The sequence below is a fragment of the Microcaecilia unicolor genome, chromosome 10, assembly GCF_901765095.1.
Source record: "Microcaecilia unicolor chromosome 10, aMicUni1.1, whole genome shotgun sequence".
In the NCBI taxonomy this organism is placed as follows: Eukaryota; Metazoa; Chordata; class Amphibia; order Gymnophiona; family Siphonopidae; genus Microcaecilia; species Microcaecilia unicolor.
Genome location: NC_044040.1, coordinates 25715224 through 25742212, shown reverse-complemented (window position 1 = coordinate 25742212; position 26989 = coordinate 25715224). Strand labels below are relative to the sequence as shown.

Below are 26989 nucleotides of genomic sequence, written 5' to 3'. Positions count from 1 at the left end.
TGTAAGCCACATTGAGCCTGCAAATAGGTGGGAAAATGTGGGATACAAATGTAACAAATAAATAAATAAATGTTAATGCGTATAGGCAAAGGGGGGGCGTGGTTATGGGCGGGGAAATGGGCATTTCGTGGGCATTCCAAAATTTATGCGCACTGTTATAGAATATTGCCCTCTGCCCTTAAATCTACGTGCCGGGATTTACACCACATTTTCATTGGTGTAAATGGAGGTGCGTAGTTTTAGGTGGTGGGATACCAACTAAGCATATTCTATAAACTGAGCCTGAACCTAGGCACCACTTATAGAATACACTTAGGCAGAAATGTTTTCCACACGTATTTTTCAGGCACCATATAAAGAATCTGCCACTAACCTGCTATTCTATAAACGGAACTCAAAGTTGAGTGTCATTAATAGAACCATGTTTGGTGCCAGGATCCATGCCCACTTTTTGGCAAGCGGATTAACGCCAATTAAAACCTGGTGCAAATTCTCACACCTAAATTACACGCGGATTTTCCTTATTCTATAAAACTGTGCGTAAATTCCAGGAATGTCCTCGATCCGCCCATGCCCTTTCCAAGGCCATGCCCCCTTCTCTGATCCACGTGTGGATCCCAGTGCCCTAAAATGTGCACGTAAATTCTAATTGATGCCAATTAATGCCAGTAATTGATTATTAGCACCCAATTAGCAGTGCTAATTGGCTTGTTATTCAATTAAATTGTGCGAGCGCCCAAATTTCCATGTGCAATTTTTAGCTCCATATATAGAATTAGGTTGACAATGGACATGACTATAATGCTACATCCTCTACCCCCACAAATAATGAAATGGGTTAATCTTTTTAAAACACTGACCTGCAGAGTCCTGGAACAATGTAATCTACTTAAAGGTTCCTTTCTTTTTAATTTCCAGTATTACTTGGATAGATGAGACATTAAATTAAATATTGGGGGGGGGGGGGGGGGGGAGCAGTGTGAACCTGAAGCTGTGGGAAATAAAGGGGGTCTTTTACTAAGGCGTGCTAGCGTTTTTATCGTGCGCTAAAAATAGGCGCACACTAAACACTAGAGACGCCCATAGGAATACATTGGCGTCTCTACTGTTTAGCATGCACCTATTTTAGCGTGCGCTAAAAACACTAGCGCGCTTTAGTAAATGACCCCCAAAGTGACTTGGCTAAGGTCACAAAGATTGTCAGTAGCAGAAGTGGGGTTTGAACCCTGGCTTCCCTTGTTCTCAGCCCACTGCTGTAAACACTAGATTGTAACTCTACAGAGCATGAACCATCTCTTCTGTGTACAGTGCTGTGTACATCCATTAGCACTTTAGAAATGACGAGTATTAGTAGTAGTAAAAAGACAGAAGAAATTCTCAAACACAGAGTTGCCTGCAACATACATATTTTCTACCGAATTGTGGAAATCTTAACACTTATCTATGCATCTCAATTGTATACACACAAGTGCAAGTGAGTTAAAGAAATTTGTGCTGTTTTAAGTAAAGCATTTTATTGCAACTGCCACTGAATCTATGCCATTGTTTCTGAGTACCAAAAACCATGCTTGTTGTGGTTTTTCTCTTTTCTCCCTGTAAGATTTGCAGCCGAGGAAGACCTCAGTAAACCCTGAAGAAATTTATTGTAGCTGAAAGTTTGCCTGTTTCCAGGGACATCTCTGCTATATTGTGAGCTGGCTGGGTAGGGCGAGGTGTTTACATGAGCAGGTAAACAGGATCATGGGAAAAGCCATGTGTAGAGAGAATTGCGGAGAATACATACTGTGTGTATGTTTCAGTTGGTATGACGAGACTGTGTATATTGAGTAGAGAAAAGTAGAAGGGTATTTATCTGTTACAATTACAAGAAGGACTAGGTAAATTAATGTGGGATTAAAAAAATGTTGGGGTGGGGTAAGGTGGGTGGAAAAGATACTACTAGGAATCATGGAGGCATATGAGATGGGAGTGGGCTTTGCAAACATTTGAGGAGACAAAGCAAGATCCTTATTTTAGAAGCATCCTAATGTCTAAATAGCAGCATTTAAACGTCTGGAAAGGATGAGACATTTAAATGCCATTTTAGAATGGCGGCCTTTCAGATGTCAGGAAGGCAAGTACACCCAGATGGCAAGGGGGTGTGGTGAGAGGAGGGAGTGGTCTGGGACTCAGAGGGACAACAATACAGGTGCACATTCCCTATTTCACAGAGGGACACTGGAATTTGAACCTGCTCCAAGGCACAACTAAGTGCCAGCTTTAGGGGCAGCGGTACATCCTGATATTTTGGGTCCCACATTTCCGGTGACCTCCTCCATAATACCTTGCCATCACCCAAACCCCACCTGTTTCACCCGACTCCTCCCCCAACCTGGCAAGACAAAGACCCCCCAAACATAACCCGACTCACCCATCCAAGCAGACAAGACTCCACTCATGACTAAACGTTGCCCCTCCATCCCAACAGACAAGGCTCCTCGGCAGCCACAACCCCTTGGAGGGGGGCCTTGTCTGCTGAGAAAGGGAGGGTCAGGTTATATAGGGGGGGGTCTTGCCTGACAGGATGGGGGGCCAAGTATGCTGAGGGGGGTAGGCCTGTCTGTCGGGTTGGGAAGGTTGGGTGATAATCTGGATGGGGGGGGGGGTCTTGTCTGACAAGATGGGGGTTGGGAGGTCAGGTGATATTGAGACGGTGTAATAACAAGTGCACTTGGGGTCTTTATTACTTCTAAAAATGATTGTTTAACTTTGATTGTGTGAAAATAAGTTGGAATGCAGAAGAGAAGACACAGCTCTAATTAATTTGGTATGTGAAGAGGAGGATGGTGCTTGTTTTCGAAGTTCAGACTGGCCACCTGGACTTTGAAACATGTGACCACATTCCCACAGTATGGCTTGTTTACCTATTCTCAAGCATTCTGTAATTTTCCTTGGCTCTGAAAATAAGCTTTAGCTTAATAAAAAGGGGAGCTTGTTGCAGCAGAGCTTTGAGGCTCATCTGTGGGTGGACGCATCGTGCAGAAAAGACTTGTTCCTGGTCATAAGGAGACTTCGGGCTTTCGCTGTAACAGGCTTCCCGGCTGATGAGATAAGGGCCTGAAATTCCTGACCAGTGATGTTGTATGTATAATATGTATACATCTGTCTTATAGCTTTCTTTTACTTAGATGATTTAATCATTGTATATATCTTAATCATTGTAGTTTTTAGCACCTCTAATAAAGGTCTCATTTACCAAATACGAATCCAAAAGAATCCACGGTAATTATTGAGTAGTCTGTGTCAGTGAAGCAGGCTGTAAATCCATAGCAGTACAGACGGGGTCGAGTACTGTGAGCATGGAGCCCAGGAGGGACTTCAAATGGTGCCATGGGTGTGCAGTGTTAGGCACTGTCCTGTCTGTTTTGTAAAATACCCACATAGAATGCACAATGCAGATACCAGCGTGATCAACGTCTATTGTCTCCCCATCCGGATTTACGAAACGAGTGCTCCTGCTGGATGTTGCCATGGAGGGATGTTCTTGTGTAGAAACAACAAGAGAAGGGTTTCCACGAAAGTGCCAAAGGCAAAACAAACAGGGGTGACCATCAATGAAGAGGTGAAACATTAAAAGATAATCTTTAATAGTAAACAGGACCTGACACGGCCGTGTTTCAGCAAGTATTCCCTGCATCAGAGGTCTATAATTTTGTGTCATATATTCATATATGAACAGTTGCTCAATATCAATTTATAGGTTAAACGTTCAGAAACGGTATGCTGCAATCACTTTTGCTCCTAACAGCATCCAAGTATACAATATATGACACAGAATTACAGACCCCAGATTCAGGCAATACTTGCCGTAACACAGTGTGTCGGGCCTTAATTATTATTAAAGAACATATTTTAATGTTTCTCCAGGATGTTCATGTAGACATTTATTTTAGAAGGGGATCTAAATCGGCAAATTCTTTTCTAAAATATTTGTCTAATTGTAGGTGTCCTGATCTGGACATCTTTAATCTGGCTGTGTATCCTTTCTAAAACGCTTCTCCACATGTCTGAATTCAGGGGTTAGGGAGTTCTCTCTGTAGAAAAGATGCAACTCAAAAAGGAAATTTACCCTCATTAATAAGCCATGGCCTTTACAGTAACATTTAAATGGAAGGGAATCTATGATCCATCATCTCCATCACTTTCATTGTAATATGGTAAAGAGATCTAAGGACATTTGACCACGAACATTGGAAAAATGTGATAAATGGTTCACCGTGTGTCTTCTCCCCTAGACAGAGAAAGGACTAATGGCTTATTATGTTTACCCTGCTCAATGTAATAGAGATTGAAGAGACTTATGGTGCATTTTATCTCTCCTTCCCACTGAAAAACTGTAATAGACACAAAGGTAGTTAATGGGTCATTATTAGGCTCATTTTTGAAACAGAAAAATGTCCAAAAAAAAGCACAAAGCGGCAACTGGTCTATTTTTTTTGTTGTTGGTAAAATCATCCAAATTGCTATTTTCAAAATTCATTTTTAAGACGTTTTTCTATTCCGTTCATCTAAATCTCAATGGAACATGTTGGAGGTGTGTTTTGGGCAGGACTAGATCAGGCTTACAATTTGGGGGGGGGGGGGGGGGGGTGGTTTCTGCAATAATGAAACATTGTAAAATGCCCAGGGCAAAAAATAGTTGTTTTTGAAACAAGTCTAGCCAAAAAATCCTAAGTGCCTAAAAGATGCCCAAACTGGCCAGATGACCAATGGAGGGATAAAGGCATGACCCCCCCCCTTTACCCCCTGTAGTCGCTGACCCCCACCCACCCACCACTACTACTACTACTACTACTTACCACATCATATCGAAAATGCCCTTCCACATCTGTCAATCCTAATATAACATATTATATACTTCACTTCACTAAGCAATGGGTGCACTAGCAGGCAGATGATCAAAAGCCCCGTGCTGTTCCAAACAGCGCTCTAAAATAGCGCTGAAACAGTGTGGGGCGCTATTAGACCTATGATCAGAGATAATGCACGCAAATTTAAGCAGCGCAATTATCTCTGATCGTGGGGTAGAAGTACGGGTGAATTGTGCTTGAGCATGCGCTCAGCACAATCCTCCCGCACTTGTTTGACAGGATGCGCTGGGTGGAGCAATTCCCTTATATGGTCTGTAGCCCCGCCCAGCGCATCCCAGGATGCGCTGGGAGGGGCTGGGCGCCGCCATTTTGCGGTGGCGTCAACCCAAGGAAGAGGAGGGAGGCAGGCTACCTTCCTCCTCCAACTAAGGTAGGGGGGCCGTGAGGGGGTTCTTTTCCCGCTGGACCACCAGGGATTCGGCAGATGCTGGGAGGGGGGGGGGGGATTTGGGGTGGGCTGGAGGTCCGCCGGACCTCCAGCCCCCCCGTCGCTCGCTGGGAGGGGGGGGTTTGGCCGGTGGCCACTGGACCACCAGGGACCATTTTCTGGGGGTTTGGGGGGGGGGGGGCTGGAGACCCACCGGATCTCCAGCTCTCCATGAACCTGGGGGGGGTCGTCGGGGGGGACCGGAGGTCCGCCGGACCTCCAGCCCCCTGTTGGGAGGTTTGTTTGGGGGGGGGAACGGGGTCCTGCCAGCATGCAACTGCATGCTGGACAGGGCTCACCAATCCTACCCAATGATCTGCAAACCCTAATGCCAGCTTGGAGCTGGCATAGGGTTTGCCGCGGCCAGCGATCCAAATTTTGGAACGCTGCCCGCTGATCATTGGCGATGAATGTGCTAAGCCCTGTTTAGCATGCATTTGCATGCTACTTGCGCAAAGAGCCCTCGAGCGCGTTGTTTCACGCGCTTGAGGGCTCTGATCATGGGGCGGTAGCAAACGCCGGTGCTAGTATGGTGCTAACAGCCTCTAGCCCCGGCGTTTGCTTTTGATCATCTGCCCCTAGGAGAAGAAATTAAGAGTAACAAGCTAAGAACTGATTGCCGATAAGTTGTACAAGGTTTGTGTATTTGATAGAGAGTTGGCAGTGCTTCACCAGTAAATCACACTGCAATCAAAAACGTTACCCGTATCTTCTAGCTATAAAGTTTTATTTTCATGTCTAGATAAATTTATAAAATCCTCTAACTAGTGAGATCTCATTTCTCAAGGTCAAGTCCTCAAGCAGACCTTGCATTGAGCAGTCTCTTAAATCTTCCCTGTATAGCCATCCTTTGTGGTTCAGTCTGATGCTGTCTCGCTATTGTAAGGGCATTTTTCATCTTATCTAAGCTCGTACAAAGGCGCATTAGGTGGTACGCATGTGCAGCGCACGCCTAAATGAGACTACCGCCAGGCTACCGTGCCACCCTGGCGGTAATTTTAGATTTGGTGCGCGCCTCTAACGCCTGGATGATTTATTTATTTCTTCCCGCGCGCATTGTTTCCGGCGGTAATCAGCAGTTGGCGCGCACTGACCAGTCACCACGCATGTAGTGTGTGAACCCTTACCGCTAGATCGATGGGTGGAATTAAGGGCTCAGGATGGTTTAGCACGTGCACCGGTTTCAGTTTTACCGCATACCCTTTTCCCGTCCCATTTTTTTTTAAAAAAAGCCCTTTTTTGCAGACGCGGTAAAAACTGGCTCGGCGCTCGCCCAATGCACGCACCTACACTACCGCAGGCCACTTTTTATCGCGGCTTAGTAAAAGGACCCCTGAGTGACTCCTGAAGTCCAGAGATGTTCCTCTAAAGCAGGTTAGCATTGTTGCCAAGATACAGACATTGGGATCACCTTTTCTGTGGTGATTACCACCTCTACTGACGATCTAATAGTCACTGGAGTTGAAATATCTATAAATCTGGATGACTTCTTCATGGCTTCCCTCTAAATGGGTCATGAGGCTCTATGTGTTACGTATACATAAAGATTGAACTGCTTTAGAGGTAAGTACACAGCATTGCAAACAGTACGTCTAGTACTACATAATGAATGTGTATATGTGCTATGTGGTATGTACTTCAACACATATACTGCATACAGACATACATAGATTCTACGTAGTTGTGCACCCAAATATCTGAATAGCACACAAATTTGGGCATGCAAATTATAGAACTGTGCCGGTGGCATGCCTAACTTAATTGTTAAATTAGGGCCAATTAGCCTTAAGTAGCAATAATATTCCTTAAATGGCGTTGATGGGTGCTAATTGGCACTAATTTCTACTCATGTGCGCAACCACACTTAGGCATTATTCTAGAAACTTACAGTTAAATTCTATAAATGGTGCCTTAAAATTGGTGCTGACAAAGCACGTGGTTACTATGATTCTATAAACCATGCCTAAAGTTAGGCGTAGTTTATAGAATATGCGCACGCACCAGTCCCAAATACCTGTGCCTAACTTAGATGCAGATCGGGTCTATTCTATATTAGTGTGCATAGGTTTTTGAAATACCCACAACCCGCCCATGGCCACACCCTCTTTTCTGCTGCATGCATTAAAATTTATGTGCACCGCGTTAGAGAATGCGCCTAGAAAGTTGTGTGCATAAATTCTAATTAAAGCCAATTAGTGCTTCTAATTGGTTAAGTACCAATTATTGGTGCTGATTGGCTTGTTAATCAATTTAGTTGTGCATGCTATTTGGCCTTGCAGCTTAATTAGTTCATGCAACTTAAGGCGCCATATATAGAATTTGGGGGGGGGGGGGGGGTCAAACCTAAATGCTGTAGCGCACAGTTACTAGGGACATGCACTTAGAGGAGTGGTCAGGGGCGTTCCTGCAGTTGCATGCATAAATTATAGAATACTAGCCATTGAGCCCGTAAAAACGGGCTGGTATAGAGGTTTTCCTCCCCCCGCGGTCACCACCGCTCCCCTCCCCCCCGCGAAGTCGCCACCGCTCCCCCCCCTCGAAGTCGTCGCCGCCGCCACCCCTCCACCTGGTCCGGGCCCTCTCTTCACTTCTGAACTTACAGATCCATTCGCCGAACGCAGCAACGCACATCAACTGAGCTGCCCCTTCCTTCTCTGCCTGTGTGTGTCTCGCCCTCGCTGACGTTACGTCACAGGAGGGCGGGGCCACAGGCAAAGAAGGAAGGGCTCACTGCAGCTCAGCTGATGTGCGTTGCTGCGTTCGGCGAATGGATCTGTAAGTTCAGAAGGGAAGAGAGGGCCCGGGCCGGGTGGAGGGGTGGCGGCGGTGACTCCGAGTGGGGGGGGGGGAGCGGTAGCAACGTCGGCGGCGCAGTTTCCCTCTCTGTCCCGCCCCCCCCCCGTCATCACATATTGACGCGGGGGCGGGACAGAGAGGGAAGTCTCTACTGCGCATTTGCAGTGAGTACGGTCACTCGCCGTTTATATGTTTGATTATCATCCACACCAGCTTTTGACATGGCGTAATGCTCAGGCCTGAAGTTAGGTTGCACACGTCACCTTACGCTCTATTCTATAACAGCAAATTTTCATGCAATTGCTGTTATAGAATTGGTGCTTCGTGCTCGTATTTTGGGAACCTAATTTTTGGCGTACTCTCTTGAATCTACTCCATACTAGCCGTTGAGCCCGTAAAAACGGGCTGGTATTGGGGTTTTCCTTCCCCCCCTCTCGGAGTCGCTGCCGCCACCCCTCCACCCGGCCCGGGCCCTCTGTTCGCTTCTGAACTTACACATCCATTTGCCGAACGCAGCAACGCACATCAACTGAGGTGCCGTGGGCCCTTCCTTCTCTGCCTGTGGCCCCGCCCTCCTGTGACGTAACATCAGCGGGGGCGGGACACAGGCAGAGAAGGAAGGGGCAGCTCAGCTGATGTGCGTTGCTGCGTTCGGCAAATGGATGTGTAAGTTCAGAAGGGAAGCGAGGGCCCGGGCCGGGTGGAGGGGTGGCGGCGGCGACTCCGAGTGGGGGGGGCAGGGAGCGGTAGCAACCTCGGCGGCACAGTTTCCCTCTCTATCCCGCCCGCCCCCCCGTCATCACGTATTGACGCGGGGGCGGGACAGAGAGGGAAGTCTCTACTGCGCATTTGCGAGTGAGTCGGTCACTTGCCGTTTATATGTTTGATTGTATGACACCTCTGAAGATCCAATAACTTGTTTATACTTACACATAAATTAAATTGTGTTTGAGAGCAAGGTTTCTTTGTGTAGTGAGCAGTATTATTGAAACAGTTTTTGAGTTTGAAACTACCTACTCCTGGTATAAGTTATATATCTTTTTGTTAACACCAGAACACTTTTGAAGCCTCAAGGAAGTTTCTAAGTCACCACATCAAAACAAATGTACAAGAATGAAGCAATTTTTGATTAAGTAGGTGAGTTGAGGGAAATAAATGTTTTAAAAATGCTGTTTGAGGCACCCAGGATCCTAGACAGAAAGGAATAGGTCTGGGAATACGCCAGCCCCAAAACCTGGAGAAAAGATCCTGGACTTCCCGTGGTCAGGTTCAGTGTCTGGTTTCAAAATCTCATTGGTAAAAGTCAAGGCCTAATGCAATCTAGTGTAATTCCAGTGTCAATTAATAAGGCGCTGAATCCTGGATAAGTCCCAGATTCCAGAATGGTCATTCAGTATTAGAATCTTCTACATCCTCAGGACACAATGATCAGCAGAGAAGTTAACATCATACTGTCAAAAATCACCTGTAATGACTGCTGACGCCAACATAATGATGCCTAAAATCTGAGGTACACAAAAAAGTCACGGCAATCTCAATATACTATTGCAATCTGCTCACCCATTCACATGTTTGTTGCATGTACATAAACACAGAGGACTGAGATTTCTCACATTTCTATAATATTACGGTCTACACAGAGCTGTGAGATTTAATTTAAACACGTACATTCCGCCTATACCTCATTACAGGGGTTTAAAGAGAATTACAACATATGTGATCAAAAAGAATGATAAAAAAATTACATTATATCCATGCAATAAAAAATATATCCATAAACAAATTCAATTTTATGCAGTTTCAGGAAAAAAAATGAGGGGTCCTTTTACTAAGCTGCATCACTCCCCTGTTTACAAAACTGCGCTAGCGGCTGCCGGGCTGTGTCGGCTGTACTGCACCACTAGATGCTAGCACAGCTTTGTAAACAAGGGCCTTAGGCACTAAAGCACACCTAACACAGCAAAAATGGCCTAAAGCGGGACATACTAACCTGCTTATTTTCGAAGGAGAAGGGCACCCATCTTCCGACACAAATCGGGAGATGGGTGTCTTTCTCCTAAAGTCGCCCAAATCGGCATAATCGAAAGCTGATTTTGGGCGTCCTCAACTGCTTTCCGTCGCGGGGACGACCAAAGTTCAAGGGGGCGTGTCGGCAGTGTACCAAAGGCGGGACGGGGCGTTGTTAACAGATGGGCGTCCTCGGCCGATAATGGAAAAAAGAAGGGCGTCCCTGACGAACACTTGGCCGACTTTACTTGGTGCATTTTTTCTTGCGAGCAAGCCTCAAAAAAGGTGCCCAAACCAGATGACCACCGGAGGGAATTGGGGATGACCTCCCCTTACTCCCCCAATGGTCACTAACCCCTCCCCTTTTTTCCCAGCCTCTATGCCAGCCTCAAATGCCATACTCAGGTCCACTGCAGCAGTATACAGGTCCCTGGAGCAGTTGTAGTGGGTGCAGTGTACTTCAGGCAGGCGGACCTGGGGGGGGGTTTGGGGGGCTCAGCACCCAAGGTAAGGGAGCTATGCACCCGGGAGCAATTTGTGAAGTCCACTGTCGTGCCCCCTGGGGTGCCCGGTTGGTGTCCTGGCATGTCAGAGGGACCAGTGCACTACGAATGTTGGCTCCTCCCACGACCAAATGGCTTGGATTTGGTCGTTTCTGAGATGGCCGTCCTCAGTTTCCATTATCGTCGAAAACCAGGGACAACCATCTCTAAGGTTGACCTAAATTTCATGATTTGGGTGTCCCCGACAGTATTATCAAAAAGAAAGATGGACGTCCATCTTGTTTCGATAATACGGGTTGCCCCAACCCTTTTACAGGGCGCCCTTAGAGATGGGCGCCCCCGTTCGATTATCCCCCTCTAAAGTATCACGCATTAGTTTTTGCATGTGTGAACCCTAATTGTGTGGTAAATATTTTTTTGGAATTTTTTTTAGTGACGTTCTGGGGTGGATTGTGGGCGTTTCTGTGCTGACCAGTTAGTGCACGGATAATGCAGGAGCCATTAACGCCTACACAACAGGTAGTGATATGATCTCCCATGGAAATTTTTAAAATGGCCACTCGCCAATGGTAACATTAGCACATGGCCATTAATGAAATATATACAAAAATCGAGGGTTTTTTTTTTTTACAGCTGCGGTAAAAATGGTCTTAACGCAGTGAAAGACCAGCCTAAGGACATGCTAAGACCAATTTTTACCACACCATCATTCTAATCACACATGAAAGCCTAAAAATGGATTCTAGTATATATGAACGTAAATGTACAAGGCTGTATGATTGACACTTGCTCCACCTTAATTCCCCACACCTATCAAGGGTAAGCGTATCCTTTCTACCGTACTATAAATTTACTTTTTACTCGCACCAAAAACAAGCATGTGGAATCTCCTGAAATTGCACTTGTATGGTCTCCATTATATCTCGAATAATTCTTTGAACGAGACTATTGAAAATATGAATAAGAAGGGTATAACAGGCTTCTCAGGCCAAATTAAATCTACAAACACTTACACTGATCTCTGCTGGAGTGATGCGTCGACTGGTTGGCCGTTGTTTCACTGTTGCAGCTCTTGAATCGGCCTCAACAATGTCTGGTCGCAGGGCAGGCTCAGCAGCAACCAGGATCTCATCCAACTTCTCTGCAATTCAAATACGGAGCCATTTCACTTAATAACTAGCACTGTTCATGATCTGTGTATACAACCACTTTCCTGTTGGCCACATACCACATGCCCATTAAATGGATGAGAAATCCCACACAGATATTGATTTTTCTCTCTTTTGAGTACTGCTATTACAAACTAAGCACTGTTATTACAGGATCTCACTTCCCTTTTATCATGAATGAGATGTATATTTCAACTGGACTTGAATACACTATGAAACTGGGCAATAATAGAAACTACGCAACACTCCTGAACAATGAAATAATACAGAGAATGGAAGATTTTTCAAGACAAATGAGTTATTCTGATCATAGATTGTGAGGAACCATTTTGACTTTGCCGCTGTGCTTCTTATGACAGACTTACGGACTGCGGAAGGCTACAGCACTTCAATGACGTTTGAAAGCCTAAAGATGGGCTGCCCGATATTCAAAGTGATTTAAGCGGGCAGGAGAGGCTCAGGCCTGCTCCAGTCGCTCCTGACTGCCCAGCTGCCAATATGCAGGGGCAACTAACCAGGCAGTGTTGCTGAATATCGGCTCTGACCTGCCATAAAAATGGACAGGTCAGGGGTGGTGCAGGGGACAGCAATGGGGAGGAGCAGACAATTTTCAGTACCGGCACCTGCACAGTTAAGCGGGCAAATTTAGGACAGCTCAAAAGCTGTCCTACATTTGGCAGCTTAGCTATGCAGGTGCTGGCACTGAATCTGAACGACACCTGCATAACTATTTAAAAGGTGTCTGGAGCTCTCCGAGCCCCCTCCTTCTCTACCCCTGTCCGTGACAATTACAACGCCCCCCCCCCCCCCCCGAAGTGTCCTCCCAACTTGCAATCTCCATGGTCTGGTTAGGCCTCCCTTAGCTCCCTGGTGGCTCAGTGGGAGCAGGAGCAAACCCTACTCATGGCAGCATCTTTAATATAGCGGCCACGACCTCGCACGGCAGCCTTGTGGTACCGCAGTAACACTCATAGCATTCATTTTGAAGATGGTGTCGCTAGGGGTAGGAGCGAGTGGGGTTTGCTCCTGCTCCCATCACCCTTCACTGGACTACCAGGGATAAATGGTAGGCCCAGGGAGGTCTAGCCAGAGTGTGTGTGTATGGAGTTTGGGGAACGTTATGGGGAGGGGGGTTGTTAATGTAGCAAGCTGGGGAAGGGGGAAAGGAAGGAGGGGGCCATTTTGCGGGGACAGGAGGGGCTTCAAACACCTTATAGTTATGCAAGTGCCAGCCGATATTCAGCCGGGCCCCACATAACTGTCTTACGTAGGATAATTAGCCCTGGATATTCAGTGCCGGAGCTTGCACATAACCTGGCACTGAATATCCGTGAATAATTTAGGGGTCCTTTTACTAAGGTGCGCTGAAAAATGGGCTGTGGTAATGTAAGCGCCTGTTTTGGATGCACGCAGATCCATTTTTGACCGAAAATAGACGTGCGGCAAAATGAAAATTGACGTGCGTCCATTTTGGGACTGAGACCTTACCACCGGCCATTGACTTAGTGGTAAGGTCTTAAGCGTTAACTGGGCGGTAAGAGTCAATGCGCGTCAAATGCCTTTTACCGACCAGTAGCGCTATGTGCCAGAAAATACAAATTATTTTCTGGCGCGCATCCCGTAGACCCTTACCCGGCTTAGTAAAAGGACCCCTTATTGTTTTAAAAAATGCTGACTTCCGCTGGCTGAATATTACCCCCAAGATGTTTTATTCATTTCTGCTAACTATGCAAATTGTGGTGTTACATATGGATACACCAAAAAAAATTACCAATAAAAAGAATACTTTGGAATAAGAATGGGCCTGCTGCCTTCAAGGAAGTATGAATCTGACAAAAAGAAAATTCCAAGACAGAAACCTCAATCCCTAAGGAGAAACTTCAGCAGATCATATCCATTAAATGAAAGCTCTACTGGTTTCGTTTCTCTGTCTTCCAAATTTATTATGTCTCTTTTAAGATGCTTTTCTCATTTCTCCCGTCTAGTGCCTGGTTAGTTACAGCAATTTAAATCAGCATAATTGACAGTGACAAAGTAGTAGATCTGAAACATTCTTATCATTCAGAGACAGCAGAGCTGATATGACATGGAGAAACGCAAGAGAAGAGGATGGGATCTGGCATACCACCTTCCTGTGTGGTTACAATCAAAGTGGTTTACATATTATATACAGATACCGTGTTTCCCCGAAAATAAGACACTGTCTTATATTAATTTTTGCCCCCCAAAATGCGCTAGGTCTTATTTTCAGGGGCTGTCTTATTTTTCGGGGAAACATCGGGGTTGGCCTGCCCGCCCTCCCTCCGTCACTCCCAGAACTAACCGTAAACGTCTCCTTTCACCTTTGCAGCAAGCAGCAGCAGGGCAGGCCACTCCTTCCTTCCGTGTCCCGCCCTCGCCTGACGTAATGTCCGCGAGGGCGGGACACGGAAGGAAGGAGAGGTCTGCCCTGCTACTGCTTGCTGCGAAGGTGAAAGGAGGCGTTTAAGGTTAGTTCCGGGAGCGACGGAGGGTGGGTGGAGTTGGGGGGGGCGGCCCGGGGGCGGCCTTGTCTGGCTCTTGGCAGCCCTGCTTTCAAACAAAAATTTGCTAGGTCTTACTTTCGGGGGAGGCCTTATATCTACCAATTCAGGAAAACCTCTACTAGGTCTTATTTTTGGGGGCTGTCTTACTTTCGGGGAAACAGGGTAGTTATTTTGTACCTGGGGCAGTGGAGGGCTGAGCGACTTGCCCAGTCACAAGGACCTGCAGTGAGAATTGAACCCAATTCCCCTGGTTCTCAGGCCCTTAAACTACTCCCCCAACTCCACATCAGGGAGAAGCTCGGTCAATGTCTGATGTATTCCCTTTTTCAGGTCTCACCTCAAGTGAATGCCTATTTATTTGCTTTCAGAAATGCAGAGTTTTAAACATGGTTGTCGTTGTCCCCTTTTGTGCTGGGAAAGGAAATGGTGGTACCTCTCGCTCGCTAAAAATAGGCACGCGCTAAACGCTAGAGACGCCAATGTATTCCTAGGGGCATCTCTAGCGTTTAGAACCTGCCTATTTTTAGCGAGCACTAAAAACGTCAGCGCACCTCAGTAAAAGACCCCCCCCCAAAAAAAATTTGTAATGGAATGGGATGGATTTGCGAGAGTTTTTTTTAGGTCTTTCTATCAAAATTACAGAGCTCTTCTTAATAGATTTTAATTTATTTTGTAGTATATATATATATCTTTTTTTAATTTACCTGTTATTTTTTTAATACATATTGTAAACCACTTTGATCCGTATAAGTTAAGCAGTATATTAAGTTTTAATAAACATAAACATACTGACGCCAGTACATTGTGGCCTGATACTGACGTGTCTTGCTCTGATCCCTTTGGGGTGATATTGAAGCATGAAGGCGATTTCTCTTTCATCTCCAGCATATAATTACGCATTCAAAGTGTTCTCTTATCCCTGGAGTCTCATTAGTGCATATTCCAGGCAGAATGATTGAGTCAAGCACAGATTCTAAGGAGGAGTATTCTGAAGTGACACCTGATGCTTATTCAGAGGATTCTACTTAGGTTATTAGGAGCACTTCAGGGTACCTTATTCATCTGTTAAGAAATCTGTCATCATCATTTTTTTTTTAGTTGAGGAGTAGCTGGGACTTCTAGAACCAATGTTACTGAATCCCTGTAGTTCTGTGCCATTCAGAATATGGGTAGCTTTAGCTGGAATTCGTTGCCAGAGAATGTAGTAAAGGCGGTTAGCTTGGCGGAGTTTAAAAAAGGTTTGGACGGCTTCCTAAAGGAAAAGTCCATAGACCGTTATTAAATGGACTTGGGGAAAATTCACTATTTCTGGGATAAGCAGTATAAAATGTTTTGTACATTTTTGGGATCTTGCCGGGTATTTGTGACCTGGATTGGCCACTGTTGGAAACAGGATGCTGGGCTCGATAGACCTTTAGTCTTTCCCACAATGGCAATACTTATGTACTCAGTCCTGGCCGGCATTGTGCAGTAGGACTGAACTCACTCAGTTGTCTTGGCTATTTCAAAGTGCAAGGAACTTGTGCAAACAGTATCTACCATTCATTACTTTTAATAGAATTACAGCATTAAAACCAACCATTCAAGGAAACTGTATAACTCCACCCCCACCCACCCCACCCAGCATGAAATCTAAGAAGCAGGGTGATACTAGAAGGTGGCTTATTAGTCATCAGTGTTGAATGCATGCATCGCTGATTACAAGGTCTTCACTGCCAAGAAGCATGTTGGTTTCTAGCATAACATACAGTAAACCATAAAATTGTCACCAATTTTGCACAATATTGAATGTGAAAAGCATCGTTGGCATGAATTTTGATGTTTTTGACAGCCTAGAGATCTGCTTGGCTTCTTGAGAACAAAGCTAGAGGCTGCGCACAGTTTTGTGCTTGTCACCCACGTACACAAATTCTTTCAGAGATAAAGCAGAGAGGAGGAGATTTTAATTAAGGTCAAAGGCAGACAGATCGTCTAGAAATTTCTCCCTTTGTCACTCCTGGGTCACCCTCGGAAAGTGAGAATAAAAGGAGAGCCCAACAGAGATGAGATATCACTGTAATTTATTCATCAACTAACGTAAATAAATAAATAAATAAATAAATTAGGGGACAGTCCATACTGCTGTCAATGCCTTAAAACAACTGGAGAGTCAAGAATCAACATTGCTGTGTTTTGGCAAGAGGGCTTGCTTCAGGAGTCAGTAATCCGATTGTGTGTAGCACAGTGGCGTAGCAAGGGCGAGGCGGTGGGGGCGGTCCGCCCCGGGTGCACCCTGCTGGAGGGTGCAGAGAGCAGCCGTGCGCCTGTCAGCTCCGCTCGTTCCCTGCTCCCTCTGCCCCAGAACAGGCAGCAGGGAGCCAGTGGAGCCGACAGGTGCGCGGCTGCTCTCTGCACCCTCCAGCAGCCAAGAATGCACCCCGGGCGGGGGGGGGGGGCTTGATGCGCCGGGGAGGGGGGTGTCATTGCGCTGGTGGGGGGCTTGATGCTCTGGGGAGGGGGGTGTCATTGCGCGGGGGGGGGGGGGTCATGCTGCACCCTGGGGGGACGGATGCCGCTGCATGGGGGGGGGGAGGGTGCGCTGCGGCAATCCGCCCTGGGTGGCAGCCGACCTAGGATCGCCACTGGTGTAGTAATAAACATCTACACACAAGCATCAATATTTATTTAACACATTTATACCCCATATTTTCCCACTGGTTGCAGGCTCAATGTGACTTACATAGTACCATAGGGCATATTACAGTTCATTAAAAATACAATTAAACAATGTAATAATAGGATAGAATCATATAGATAACATATCAAACAACAAGGTAATAAAGGCTAGTAGAAGGTCGATAATGTCCATGAGTTTTGGTGTGACCAGGAGAAGTGGATTAGGTTACGTCTGGGGAGTAAGCCTTCTTGAACAGGGAGGTCTTCAGAAGTTTTCTAAAGTTCAGATAGTTCTGAGTTGACTTTGGGCAGTGCATTCCAAAGCTGTGTGGCTATGAAGGAGAAAGCTGGATGCGTAAATAGATTTGTATTTGAGGCCGTTGCAATCTGGATAATGTAAGTTAAGATAGGAACGGGAAAGACTGGAGCTATTTCTGGACTGTGTTCTACTGTTGATATTAGAATGCTGTTTCCTCTATGAACCATCCGACAATCGGGAGTGCAACGGTATCAAAACAAACTCAGCAGCTAGGGAGTGGCCTAGTGGTTAGGGTGGTGGACTTTGGTCCTGGGGAACTGAGGAACTGAGTTCGATTCCCATTTCAGGCACAGGCAGCTCCTTGTGACTCTGGGCAAGTCACTTAACCCTCCATTGCCCCATGTAAGCTGCATTGAGCCTGCCATGAGTGGGAAAGCGCAGGGTACAAATGTAACAAAAATAAAATAGATACTATTGGAGATTCTACATGGAATGTAGCTATTCCACTAGCAACATTCCATGTAGAAGGCTGCGCAGGCTTCTGTTTCTGTGAGTCTGATGTCCTGCACATACGTGCAGGACATCAGACTCACAGAAGCAGAAGCCTGCGTGGCCACATTGGTGATCTGCAAGGGCCGACTTCTACATGGAATGTTGCTAGAATCTCAAATAGTAGCAACAGTGGAGGAGTGGCCTAGTGGTTAGGGTAGTGGACTTTGGTCCTGGGGAACTGAGGAACTGAGTTCGATTCCCACTTCAGGCACAGGCAGCTCCTTGTGACTCTGGGCAAGTCACTTAACCCTCCATTGCCCCATGTAAGCCGCATTGAGCCTGCCATGAGTGGGAAAGTGCGGGGTACAAAATGTAACAAAAAAAAACAACGACGTTGCACAGGTTGCCATTCCAACTTGGGATGCTCCTGGCACTACAGTATATTACAGGATGTATCACAATGGCTTTGTGCCACATTAATGAATCAATTTAGGGCTTCTTTTACTAAACTGTGCTAGCGATTCCCGATGTGGCAGATGAGAGGAAGCCACTTCAATTCCTATGGAATTCCTCTCACTGGCTTTGTAAAAGAGGTTTTATGCCTGGATACTCAATGCCGGCCATGCCCAGGCACCGACATTCAGTTTCTGGGTGTGTGGCCAAGATTGTGAGACGCATTAGACTCTTTGTCACACTGGATAACTTTCGTAAGATAGTTCAGTTGGTGGCTTGTCCTTTATTAGACTACTGCAATGGCCTATTAATAGGAATTGCAGGTGGTTCATTCAGAGTCTTATAAATTGCTCAAAACCCTATAGCAAGAGTGATCGGAGGGGGATCAGGTTATGACCATGTGACTCCTATCTTGAAATCCCTTCATTGGTTGCCCGTAAAATTTCAAACTGAATTTAAGGTTTTGTTGCTAATTAAAAAAATATTAAATGGTTGTATTTCCCCGATACTCAGAGGCAATCTAAGATATTACCAACCCTCACGCTCTCTGAGATCCTCACAAAACAACTAGTTGAGGTTCCCTCTTTTAAGCAGATTCATCTAGAAGGATACAGGTCTTCTATATTTTATGTTAGAAGTTAAGTTATGGAATGCGTTGCCCACGGGGCTTCTGTGCAGAAAATCACTCAGTTTAAGAAAGATCTAAAGACCCCTATGTTTATTCGTGCATATTGATCATTAGATGAATGATAATGTTTTGCTTTATAACAGTGTTGTGATGTTATGTTTCTATTATCATTGTTTTGTGTAAGTTTGTATCAGTTATAGTAATGTATGATTTTGTTATTCTTTTAAAATTGGATTTTATTACGTATGCATGTTTTGTTCCCAGCTTAGATTGTTTCCGATACAGCGGGTTAGAAATAAAGTTTTAATATTATTCTTATCATTAACTGGAAAGTGTTGATATTCAGCCCTTAACTGGTTAAGTTAAACCAGCCAGATACAGCTCTATTCAGAGCCGTGCCTAGGGTCTCCGGCGCCCCCCCCCCCCCCCCGAAAACGATCGCTACACTACCCGCCCTCTTCTCCCCAGATCCTTTTCCTTTTTGTTTAAATTTACCTCTCCGGCGCGCGGCAGCGTAGCGTTAGTGAGAAGGAGGCGGTGCTCCCCCGCCCCGACGTGTCTTCTTCCCTTCGCTCAGTGTCCTGCCTTCTTCTGACATCATTTCTGACGTCAGAAGAAGGCGGAACCGAGCGAAGGGAAGAGACTGACACGTTGGGGCGGGGGAGCGCCGCCTCCTCACTAACGCTACGCTGCCACGCGCCTGAGAGGTAAATTTAAACAAAAAAAAAGGACAAGGATCTGGGGAGAAGAGGGCGTTAGGAGTTACGGATCAAGAAAGGGATCTGGGTGTCGTCGTCGATGATACGCTGAAACCTTCTGCTCAGTGTGCTGCTGCGGCTAGGAAAGCGAATAGAATGTTGGGTGTTATTAAGAAGGGTATGGAGTCCAGGTGTGCGGATGTTATAATGCCGTTGTATCGCTCCATGGTGCGACCGCACCTGGAGTATTGTGTTCAGTACTGGTCTCCGTATCTCAAAAAAGATATAGTAGAATTGGAAAAGGTACAGCGAAGGGCGACGAAAATGATAGTGGGGATGGGACGACTTTCCTATGAAGAGAGGCTGAGAAGGCTAGGGCTTTTCAGCTTGGAGAAGAGACGGCTGAGGGGAGATATGATAGAAGTGTATAAAATAATAAGTGGAATGGATCGGGTGGATGTGAAGCGACTGTTCACGCTATCCAAAAATACTAGGACTAGAGGGCATGAGTTGAAGCTACAGTGTGGTAAATTTAAAACGAATCGGAGAAAATTTTTCTTCACCCAACGTGTAATTAGACTCTGGAATTCATTGCCGGAGAACGTGGTACGGGCGGTTAGCTTGACGGAGTTTAAAAAGGGGTTAGATAGATTCCTAAAGGACAAGTCCATAGACCGCTATTAAATGGACTGGAAAAATTCCTCATTTTTAGGTATAACTTGTCTGGAATGTTTTTACGTTTGGGGAGCGTGCCAGGTGCCCTTGACCTGGATTGGCCACTGTCGGTGACAGGATGCTGGGCTAGATGGACCTTTGGTCTTTCCCAGTATGGCACTACTTATGTACTTATGTAGGTAAGCATGGTGCGGCGGGGCACCCCCAAGAGGATGGCGCCCTCCTGCCATGCTTACCTCGCTTACCGTGTCGGCACGGCCCTGGCTCTATTTATGCAGCCCTATTTGGCCAATGAACAGGTTACATGCTACAAAATAACCGGTTTCCATTTTCGCAGTTAGAGGGGATACTTAGCGGCGCTATCCGAGTGTCATTGATTATCCCTGGCTAGGATGCTGAGCACCATTTAACTGGTTAGGAGCCTCCCCTACCCCGTTAAATGGCTTTTAATGTTGGCTCCTTAATGTTTTTATTGTTATTGGACTGTTCTACTTGATTTTCATTTAGTATATATTTGAAGGGTGTTAAATAACCTTAGCTAGCTACTTGTCAAAAGAGTAGCTCCACTCAAATGCTTACCTATGATTACGTACCTGTAATTATTCTTCAGCAAAGACAGCATTTCAAAACATCTGCCATCCTCCTCACTGTGGAGCACTAAGGAGCCCTTTTACAAAGGCATGTAAGGCCCTACGCGCGCCCAGCGTGCGCCAAATCAGCATTACCGCCCGGCTACTATGTGCCCCGGACGGTAATTCTCAATTTGGCACGTGTCGAAAACACGCGGTAGAAAATGTTTTCTATTTTCTACCGCGTGGCGCTTACCCAGCGGTAAACAGCAGCGGGCGTGTGCGTTGCATGCCTACCGCCCGGGTAGCGCGTGAGACCTTACAGGCTAAGTCAATGGGTGGCGGTAAGGTCTCAGGCCAAAAATGGACGCGCGCTGGTTTTTATTTTGCCGCTTGTCCATTTTCTGGCCCCCTTATAAAAAGGGCCATTTTCCCAGGACGCGGCTAAAACTGGCCCGGCCTGCGGCCAAAAAATACGCTCGCACTGCTGCAGGCCACCTTTTGCCGTGGCTTAGTAAAAGGGCACCTCGGTGTTCGTCCTTTTGGTATCATTCTGCTATTATTAAATGATAAACCTAGGTAGTTGGTGCATGTAACCATGAGTTGCCCTTTTATGGCATGAAATATGTTCACGGTACCAGTTTCCACTGGCAGCAGTAGCCTCTGACAATCTATGATCTCCTTCTCTGAGTTCACTGCAGGACGTAAATGCGTCAAAACCAGCTGATCCTTCAGACGAACTTCCTTGAATGAAGGCGCCGGAGTTTACTAACTCCAGCGCTGAAGAACACTCTTGGCTGGCGGGGTTTGGGCATCCCCGCCAGCAATCAAGGTAAATCATGCGGTAGTGTGGCTGGCGGTGATGGTGGGGGAGGGTTGGTGGCGGGAGGGGGGGGGGGGAGTTTAAGAGTGTCGGCGCGATCGAGCGGGAGAAGGGGGGTTGCCGGAGGGGGGGGAGGCGGCTTAACAGTGCCCCCCCATCTCGGGCTCTGGCCCCCCCCTCCTGGCAAGGTCTGGCTACGCCCCTGGTCCTGACGTCAGACTCACAGAAACAGAAGCCTTGCAGATCAGCGACGCGGCTGTGCCGGAGAAAAGGACTGTGGCTGGCGGGGGTAGGGGACCCCCGCCAGCAAAGGTACCCGACGGCAGGGGAGGGTTGGCAGTGGGGAGGGTGGGTCGAAGGGGTTGGCGGCAGGGGGGCCAGGGCCAAATCTACAGGGGCCCATGCCCCCGTGGCCCCACGTAGCTACGCCCCGGTTATAACAGTAAAGAGTTTAATTCTCTTAGACCGTCTGCCTCACACCTTTCCCAGAGCAAAAAGACTTGGCAAGATACAGTATTTTGAAGATTTCCAGCCGTTGGCCCTCATTCAATTGAAGTAGTATGTTGTAAGGGCTAATGTCCTCATAAATAAATCCTGATAATGGAAGAACTTATATAACAAATGCTGTACCTTCTTTTATTTGATCTTCTGCAGGAAATGGAAATCTACCATTTAATTATAAATGTGGCACCCTGAAAATGCATGCTACAGAGAAACATGAAATCACAATTACAGGTTTTCTGTCATAGGAAGGAACTACAGGTAAGTGTCATTCTAATAAAGTTTGTTTGTTACAAACTTTTTGTTAGAACTTTTTCCACAAATCAACAATATCAACTCCAAGGGGAGCATAACCAGGGCTAATGCTTCCAACACAGGGGCAGCATCAGTATTGATTAGTATTGAGGGATGTCTCTACTGTATTGAGGAATTCAGCACCAAAGTATTTATTTTCAGCGTACCAGGGAGTTAGAACAGAAAGGCCTCTATGGCATATCATAGAATTTACCAGTCAAATGTTTTAATGGGGTTTGCTTTCTCTTAGGGCTTTCAACAAACGTTAGCAGAGATTGAAAAGTTTGGAGCATGAGAAACAAGACTCACCCCCTCTCCGTCTCCGGATGGAAGCTTGGAATCAAAAACAAAGAATGAAACATAAAAGTTATGAGTTCACAGATAACAGCTTTGACAAATGTTTAGGATCTTAATTTCCTAGAGGACACAAATACTCCCTTGCCCAGGAACGGCACCTGGCCAGTTAAATAGCCTCAAGCTGGCTATCTGCCGATATTCAGTGGGAGATAACCACCTATCTCCCGCTGATTATCCAGACCAGCGCTATGTCACGTGACATAGCTGGATGCCGCTGATTTTCAGCGGCTGCCTGGTCAAGTTTAGCGGCCAGATAGACCCGCACAAATAGCAGGTCTATCTTTAGCTGCTAGAACCTAGGCGGCTTAACCGGCTATGTTTGCGGTACCAAAAAGCTCCCCGGAGATTCAGTGCTGGTGGCCAGATACGGTCTCGACATTGAATTTCCGGGTTTGCCGGCAACAGCGGGAGTTAGCTGGTCTAACTCCCACTGCCTCAATATCGGGATCATCAGCTCTACTTCAGGTACTGAATATGTTCACCTCTCATCTGCCTCTTCTTTTATTCTGTACAGTATCAGATGGCATGAGGGTATTAGTAAGGCTATGTCAAATACTGGAATTCAGGAGCTGAAGAACTCATTGAAGGCCAGGTATGATCTCTTCTAAAATATCCTTCCTACAACTTATTGCTCTAGTAAGATTCTGCATCCACTAGGGTTCACTAGTTTTGTATTCAAAGTTATATCAGTCTTGTGTTTTTGAAGATTCAATTTCTACTGTCTATGATAGCCTTAGTCTCTTGTTAGTCTCTGCTAAGGGTTCAAACGAATCCCTTCTAAGTCTCATTTCCAAGAAAAACAGCCCCAAATGAAATAGAATGTAGGGGGGGGGGGGAGCAGGAAGAAAATACCTTGTGCCCATCCGTTTCCACCTGTTCGCCCATCCACAACTTGCCCACTGGCTGCACCATTTGTCTGGGGAGACTAAGGGGCTTCTCCTCTGCTTTCCCTCTTCTTAACTCTCCTTAGGGCTGTCCTTGAATGATCCTCATCCTCCTCCAAGTGAGAGAATTCGGGGGGGGGGGGGGGCTCTTCCTCACTGCTTCGATGCCCTTCTTTATCTAGAAAGTGGAGTGGGGGATGGGGGGGGGGTGAAGATGACGTCTTCCCTCTAATTGAGTTCCTCCCTAAGTATACTGTTTTTCCTGCTTAAATGCATTTGTTATCCTTTTGTCTGCCCTTCTCCTGGCTACGGGCACGTTGACTCCACGAAAACAGTTTCTTATAAAACCATACCATGACCTGTTGTTTTTCCACTTATTCTGCCTGCATCATTATCCTAAAACACACTCACTTGTGCCTAATGTTCTTCATGTGGATAATTCTCACAGCAGCACATTCTGAGGCAGCCACATCTACCTACTGCACTCATGTTATTTGCAATTCAAAATCACGTTCTCTTTCAGCACACAGAAATTTCCCCGCATTGGCCTTTTACTGTGCATGGCTTGCAGTTGAGCCATGAATGCTACTGCTGCTCCTTAATATGACAACCATGTAGTACTGCATCGATTGCTTATTAAAACTGCTTCACACTCGGTGATGCAAAGCTGAAGGGAAGGAAAGAGGGTGAGAGAGAATCTGTGGAAATTAATCGTTCTTGAAACATAGGTTACATGATTTTGGCCCTGTTGCCTCTGTCATGATATTCTTTCCGTCCTGAGTGTTATCAAGCAGCATTATGATAAGGAGTAAAAAAAAAAAAACCCAAAAACCTCTAGGATTGTTCTGTATCATAACCCTCCCCACTGATCATTTCTTGGAAGACACGGAGCGCCATTTGTGCTGCAAAATATTTTTGATCCATTAGCGCTGGAATATGGTGTCTACATTCACTTAATAATACACCCAGTTTCTCAAAACTGACATTAAGCTTCCGACAGTTGGACGGAACTGGTCTTTTGAGAATAAACCCCGCATCTCTAAAAATGGCAGAAACACAGATGGATTAAAATGGAACACTGAAACTGCATTTAGAAAGCTGTGGGTGTTTGTTTGGAGGAATGCTTTTCTGTAGTGAAAGACTGAACGCAAGTTCAGTAGACAGAAGATGAAACTATTATGCTTTCTTTTCTAGCCCTTGATACTGCTCTTAATTTCACCTAACCAATGCAATTCATCTCTGTTCCCCTTGCAAGAACAACCTAGAAGGACGCCCTTCATGTCATCAACAGAGATGAACTGCAGGAAATGGCAGCAGGGGAGGAAGGGGAAGAGGAAAGCACTTGTGTTCATTAGATTCTTGATAAATTGTCTTTCTGTGGTACAACCAAAGTGGTTTACATATTCATAGTAACATAGTAGATGACGGCAGAAAAAGACCTGCACGGTCCATCTAGTCTGCCCACGATAAACTCATATGTGTATACCTTACCTTGATTTGTACCTGTCTTTTTCAGGGCACAGACCGTATAAGTCTGTCCAGCAGTATTTCCCGCCTCCCAACCACCAGTCCCGCCTCCCATCATCGGCTCTGGCACAGACACCGTATAATATATTCAGTGGTGGCCCTACCATTAGGCCCAACTGAGGCGGGGGCCTCAGGCGGCACTCTTCCTGGAGTGGCTTCTCCTCCTTCCTTCCTCCACCCCCTTCCCCGAGTTTACCTTCTTTTTCCATTTTCCAAAAGGCGGGGGCAGCAGCGATTCCCCTATGCTCCCGTGCCACTGGCACCGGCCTCTTCTCTTTACTGTGGTCTGTCTCTCTGATGTAACTTCCTGTTTCCTCAGAGGCAGGCTGCAGTAGAGAAGAGGCAAGTGCTGGAGGCAGGGCAGCGTATGGGAATCGCTGCTGCTGCTGCTGCCTTTTGGAAAATGAAAAAGAAGGTAAACTTGAGGAAGACAATAAAGGAAGCGGGGAGATGCCAGACCGTGGCCCGGGGGAGGGGGCGCATCTCATCCCTGTCTCAGGTGGCATCTTGCCATGGGCCACCCCTGTACATATTACATGCAGGTACTCTCTTTGACCCCAGTGGCATCACAATCTGTGTTTTGTACTCGGGGCAATGGAGGGTTAAGTAACTTGCCCAAGGTCACAAGGAGCAGAAGTGAAAACAAATCTTGTTCCCTTCCTCCCCCCCCCCCCCCTTTTCTGGTTTTCAGCCCACGGAACTAACCGTTAGGAAGCATTTCAAAGTTCTCCTAGGAAGCCAACTTACACTAACATTATAACAGGGTCTCCGGATACAAACACGCTTCAACCTATTTTATCAGCAGTGCCTCTACGCCAAGTAACTCTTAAAGTCTAACTTTTACAAGAACCCCCTGTGCAGCAGCCCTTGGCCACTACCCGCCACGTCAACTCTGTGATTCAAACATGAAGCTTTCATGATCTAGCACAGTGATCATGAGACCAGTTCTCTAGAACAGTGCACTATGAAAATAGGCCTGCAAAGTCTTTTCTGTGCTCCTGATTCCAACAAAATTCAAAATTAATAAACTGTTTTGCATAATTTTCCATTGCAGCAGTAAATTTAAACACGCTTTTGCACACAGCAGACTACACGTTAAACTTCACCACTCATGACGGTAAATTTGTGAAAACATTTGCAAAATGAGGTTTCACATGCTAAGATGTGCGAAAACCTTAGAGCGCTGGAGGTTTTGTGCATTTTAGCATGTGTTGCCCTGTTTGCAGAAGTTTCTGTTTGTAACTGTTGTATGAATTTTCTTATAGATAGTGAAAGGATATTGGCATATATTGATTGCACTTAAAATTCTGATGATGATTCCAAGTATGAAATCAAAATACAGGGGCCCTTTTACTAAGCCCTGTAGGCGCATCCTACGTGCCTCAATTTGGAGTTACCGCCCGGCTACTGCAGTAATTTCATCTTTTATATGTGTCCGCTTCGCACGCCAGAAAAAAATCATTTTTATTTTCCTGCGTGCGGCAGAAACCGGGCGGTAATAGTTATTCTACGTGCATAGACGATTACTGCGTGGTTAACGCATGAGACCTTACCGCTGTCAATGGGTGGCGGTAAGGGGTCTCAGACCCAAAATGGATGCGGGCCAATTTTTATTTTGCCGCATATCCATTTTTGGCAAATTTTTTTTTAAAGGCCTTTGTGCCAGTCCATTTTTTCAGTGTACCTTAGTAAAAGGACCCCATAGTTTTGCAAATGAATTACCTATTTTTCATAGAAGATGCAGTATCTAACAATTACTAATTATTTCTGATAGTGGATTATGATTTGCCATCTATTAATTTGGAAAACTCAATCTAAAATAATGCATAACTTTATG

General features: G+C 46.0%; 1 protein-coding gene across 1 annotated transcript in view; it reads right to left on the bottom strand.

The window, feature by feature from the left end:
* Window positions 1–26989, bottom strand: part of SHANK3 (SH3 and multiple ankyrin repeat domains 3) — a 704425-nt gene that overhangs the window by 82401 nt on the left and 595035 nt on the right. The window contains exon 18 of the mRNA XM_030215777.1: window positions 11657–11784. Coding sequence (XP_030071637.1) covers window positions 11657–11784 — 128 coding nt within the window. The remainder of the gene's footprint in view (window positions 1–11656; window positions 11785–26989) is intronic.